The sequence below is a fragment of the Salvelinus sp. IW2-2015 genome, unplaced genomic scaffold (genome assembly GCF_002910315.2).
Source record: "Salvelinus sp. IW2-2015 unplaced genomic scaffold, ASM291031v2 Un_scaffold2989, whole genome shotgun sequence".
NCBI lineage: Eukaryota > Metazoa > Chordata > Actinopteri > Salmoniformes > Salmonidae > Salvelinus > Salvelinus sp. IW2-2015.
The window spans coordinates 73,367-78,897 of record NW_019944283.1 but is presented as its reverse complement, the minus strand read 5'-3'; the positions used below and the strand labels follow the sequence as shown (position 1 = coordinate 78,897).

Sequence of the window (5,531 nt, the reverse complement as noted above, 5' to 3'; positions counted from 1 at the left end):
ACCTGTACCAACTGTGTGTGTTATAGTATAGCAGGTTATTACCTGGACCCTGTGTGTGTGTAATAGCACGAGGTTATACCTGGTACCTCTGTGTGTGGTGTATATATAGGCCAGGTTTTACCTGGTATCCCCTGTGCTGTGTGATATATAGAGCCAGTTATTACCTGGTACTGTTGTGTGTGTATATTACAGTTTACCTGGTCCTGTGTGTGTGTGTCTTATAATAAGCCAGGTATTACCTGGTCCTGTGGTGTGTTATATTAGCCAGGTTATTGACTGGTACCTGTGTGTGTGTGTATATATAGCCAGTTATTACTGGTACCCACTGTGTGTGTTATATATATGCCAGGTTATTACTGTAACTGTGGTGTGTTATATAGCCGGTTATTACTGGTACGCTGTGTTGTGGTATATATAAGCAGGTTATTAACCTGTCCCTGTGTGTGTGTGATATATTAGCAGGTTATTAACCTGGTACACCTGTGTGGTGTGTATATATAACGCCAGGTTATTACCTGGAACCCATGTGTGTGTGTAAATAGCCAGGTTATGTACGGTGTACCTCTGTGTGTGTGTATATATAGCCAGGTTATTACCTGGTACCCTGTGTGTGTGTATATATAGCCAGGTTATTACCTGGTACCCTGTGTATATATGATTATTTCACTGTTACTCTACACCTGTTGTTCACCAAGCATGTGACAAATTAAATTGGAATTGATTTTAACACTGTGATGAGAAGTTTGTTTCTCCMTGCTGAAACAAGAAAACAAGTCTTCCGTTGCGTAGGAAATGTCCCCCACAATGCAGCAGTAGCCGCAGCACACACAGAAATAGAATGGGCTTGAAAGTTGTAACCTCTAACCCCGGAAATTTGCCTGGTAAACTCATAGGTACACTCTCAATGGCTGCCTGGTATTGTGATGCAATAATGTCCATGGTAATGTAGAATGTTCATTCAAGTGATTTTTTTTAAACTGATGTGGCTCATGCAATGGAATGTAATGTTAGTTGAGTTGAATCAACAAATCACAGCATGGATTTTACTTCCTGCTTTGGTCCGATGTGTACACTCCTGTCCACCCATTATGCCATCATTGACTTGAAAAAGGGGATTCCCTTTCTATTAATTCGATTTCAATTCCAGCACATGCAGTCCGGAGCATTCCAATGGGTATTACGATGACCGTGGTCATRTGGCTGGCCAATTACCGTCATCCAAAATGACATGTCCGTTACAGCCCTACGAAGGTGTGGAMAAGTCACACCCCCCTGTATTGTCTCAGCATAACTGTTTGTTTGGGAGTTGACTGCAGCTCACTCCTCCAATGTGATGAAGAGACAACATCCCAAAGCGTACCCTGTCCCCTACATGGAGCACTTCTTTAGACCCCCTCCCAGTAAGAAATAGGACACTATAGGGAATAGGGTACCATTTTTAAAGTTGCAGATGTTTTTATCTCAATATCAAATAATTTCTGAGTAACAATTAAGTAACTTAACTTAGTGTGTTTTTCAATTAAAATMTAAAAAATAAACAAATCGCTTCTTAGCAAAGAGCAATTTCTCAAGCAAGAGTTTTTTTGTTGTTGTTGCTAGGACTGTCTGGAAGTGGTCTGAGTGGGAAGGGGGAAATAATGAAAACTAACTGTTGTTGGCACAGTTTTACAACTCTCGTTCTTATTGGTCTATTACAAATTTACCGCATGGTGATGTCACCAGGCAAGCGAAAACTCCATCCAACCAAAACAGGCTGACATTTCAGGTCTTCTTTTCAAACCCCTCTTACACAAAAAAAAGGGCATTATKATTTTCACAGTATTATTTCAACRTTAGTGTGGAAATATACTGTATATAAGACACAGGCAAATCACATTTTCTGACTAAACTGGGCCTTTTTTAAGATGTAACCATAGAGTCGACCTCTGACCTTTGTCATGAAGATTCTAGAACCTAATGATGCTGTCCATGTTAACCAACATTCCACACGGACTAGCGTTGTGTTTTGATAGGCTTCTCGGTACACTGACACTAGCTTTGTTGTTTGTTCGGTCTCACACCGATTTGACAAGAATTCTTTGGTCATGATGATTCCTCTACTACCCTATATAACATTTACCATCTGATAGACCAGGGGCTGTATTCACAGTCTGAGTATGAGTGCTGATTTAGGATCAGTTTTTATCTGGGATCATAATAAATAAGATTATATGGACATGGAGTACCTGATCCGAGATCAGCACTCCTTCTCTAGGACTCTTTGTGAGTACAGGCCTGTTTTCTCTGGTTCTGACTACTCTGCCTCGATCTCACGTCCTGTTTTCTCTGGTTCTGACTACTCTGCCTCGATCTCACTTCCTGTTTTCTCTGGGTCTGACTACTCTGCCTCGATCTCACTTTCCAGATTGTTTGTTTTCAAGTGTACACATTTTGGATTCCTTTTAGAAATCAATGAAAATGAAATGACCTATAGAAGAGATGTGGTTTTATTGATGAATAGACGTGCATATCAAAGAGGTTAGTTGTTTTAATAAAGGACAGAATTGCTAAGTAAAAATGTGTATTGTTCTACAGGATTGTGATTTTGACCCGTCCAAATACAACAGCGTCATAGAATGTGAGAAGCCTAACAACGACCTGGCCAGATTCCGTGGCTACATGTGAGTACACCTTCGTTCTCTTACGTTATACTGCTTAACTTGAAACTCGTACCTTCTCTCTGTCTTCATCGTGCCTCGGCTCTTTATTACATAGAGAGGTTATTTTAATATTGATAGACATCATTATGGATAAAAAACAACTTCAGTGAGCTGCATTTAATCATAATGAATTACATCTGGTCGTCCGTTCCAGTTGCTCTTTCTGCATTGACGTTGATGGTGGTTAAAAGCTCATTAGGAACCGGAATCAAACTAACTGGAGGGAGGGATGTTTCTGACCCACAAACTGGTTGTGTCCCAAATGGCACCCTATTCCCTATATACAGTAGAGGCCTATGGGCCCTGGTCAAAAGTAGTGCACTATATAGGGAATAGGGTGCCACTACTATTATCACCACTACCATTACCACCGTACTACCATTACCGCCATTACCATTACTACCAATACCATCACTACCATTACTACCAATACCATCACTACCATTACTACCAATACCATCACCACCATTACTACCACCACCGCCATTACTACCAATACCATCACCACCATTACTACCGACGAATCGCGGCGATTGAACTAGCACCGAATAAAACGCATCACCACCATGTACAGTACCACCATTACGCGCTTTTGCAATGCTTGAATGCTGTGAGTCCCCTATGCGCATGTAAACCACAGATAATACTGGCAATAACTAATAACCATGCTACCCTACCATACTACTACCAATACCATCAACCACCATTACTACCAATACCATCACACCATTACTACCAATACATCACTACCATTACTACAATCGCATCACTACCAATAACACCGTCTAATACACACTACGCATACTAACCAATACCATCACTATGACTATTACTACCGAATTACCAATCAACCATTACTACCATACCATACTACCAATACCCAATACCATCACCTACCATCACTACCATTACTACCAATCACTACCATTACTACCAATACCATCACTACCATACTACCAATTACATCACTACCATTACTACCATATACCACCACCCAACATTACTACCATCACCACCACTTACCATTACCATCACCCCATTACTACCAATACCATCACTACCATTAACTACCAAGTACCAATACACTGATCGCTATTACTACTAGATACCTGTTTTGAAAAGAAGTAGCGATAGGGAAAATGCATCTGTCCAATGCCAGACATTCTGTTACGGAGTTGGCGGGAGGGACCACCACTGCCAACATTGATTACCTTGGAGTGGGTAACTCACCATTAAGACACGCACTTAACTAGTTGCACCTTGCATGTGATTATGGTAGGACCATTCATCTTTGACCATTTACGTAGCCGAACTCCATGCCATTACTACATTACTCGATTACCACCATTATCATTACCAAAGGCTGTAGTGGTGGAGGCAGGCAGGCAGGAGGCTGTTGTGTCACTACGGGGGTGAACCACACACCACACTACATCCTCAATTAGCATTTGAGAAGCGGCAGCTTACCGTGAGACTGAACAGTGTTTGACATCTCTGAGACTAAGCACCTCTGTAGTCTGGTTGGTTAAGAGTGTGTCCCATAGTGCACTACTTTTGACCAGGACCGGTAGTGCACTATATAGGAAAAAGTTTGCCATTTAGGACGCAGACAAAGATCCAGTCCCGTACCGTGACTTTCCCTAGATGATACCTGATAAGCTTTTAAATGTTATTTCTTGAGCTGGGATGTAAGGATCAGGGATAGTGATAACGTGATGAATGTCCTGATTGATTCCCTGAGGATCTGAGGGCTTCACTACCATAGAAGTCACTACTACAATATAGTGGCTGTAGATTGTCATGGCTTCATACCGACCTTGTGCCATACCGGGATATTCGGTAATACCGGCACTGAACACAAGGGACTGTGTTTTTGAAACCCCATTGAGACTCTGTAATCTGACGGTTAGCAATGCTAACAAGTACAAGGAAAATCGCATAGAGAATGCTAACTAAATGCTAATGAGCGCATTGCAAATAATTGTATATAGTCTCTGACCTAAACTGTACAAGTAACTTACAAATGCTACACACAGTTTGCTGCACAAAACAAATACTCACCAGCAAGGCTCTTGATCCAGGAGGGTATTATCTGCTGTTACCAAGCAAAGCTTGATTTGTTTTAAAGAAGCTAACCACATAGCTAGATAGCCAACTAGCTACTAAATTAGCAAACTAAATGCACAACTGCAGAGCATATAGTACATTTTAGACTGTTCAAGAAAATAGTCTAAGATATCTCGCTGGCAAAAAATGTAGTTGTGAATTCCATACGGTAACTGGGTCACCTGGCGCATGCTGATCGATAGTGACTGGATCACAAAGCTCAAGTCACTCGCCATTGTTTGTATGTAAATAAACTCCACGTGACTGGGGATTTACCGGTAAACTTCATCATAAAAAAATGGTGACCAGTGAAATGAACAACGTGATATGCCCAGTCGGGTATATAGTTGGGTTATAGAGGGTTATAGAGGGTTATAGAGGGTTATAGAGTCTTAGTAAGGTATATCAGAGGGTTATAGAGGCTTAGTAAGGTAGGGGATATAGAGGCTTAGTAAGGTAGGGGGATATAGAGTCTTAGTAAGGTAGGGGATATAGAGTCTTAGTAAGGTAGGGGATATAGAGTCTTAGTAAGGTAGGGGATATAGAGTCTTAGTAAGGTAGGGGAGGAGGGATATAGATCTTAGTAAGGATAGGGGGATATAAGAGTCTTAGTAAGGTAGGGATATAGAGTCTTAGTAAGGTAGGGGGGTATATAGAGTCTTAGTAAGGTAGGGGGATATAGAGTCTAAGTAGAGTGTAGGGGGTTATAGAGTCTTAGTAAGGTAG

The 5,531-nt window shown here is 41.2% G+C and overlaps 1 protein-coding gene across 1 annotated transcript in view; it reads left to right on the top strand.

Moving 5' to 3' along the window:
- The first annotated feature begins 2,556 nt into the window (after positions 1-2,556).
- atp10a (ATPase phospholipid transporting 10A) overlaps positions 2,557-5,531 on the top strand; it is a 65,887-nt gene continuing 62,912 nt past the window's right edge. Inside the window, 1 exon segment of the mRNA XM_070440776.1 lies at positions 2,557-2,660. Coding sequence (XP_070296877.1) covers positions 2,557-2,660 — 104 coding nt within the window.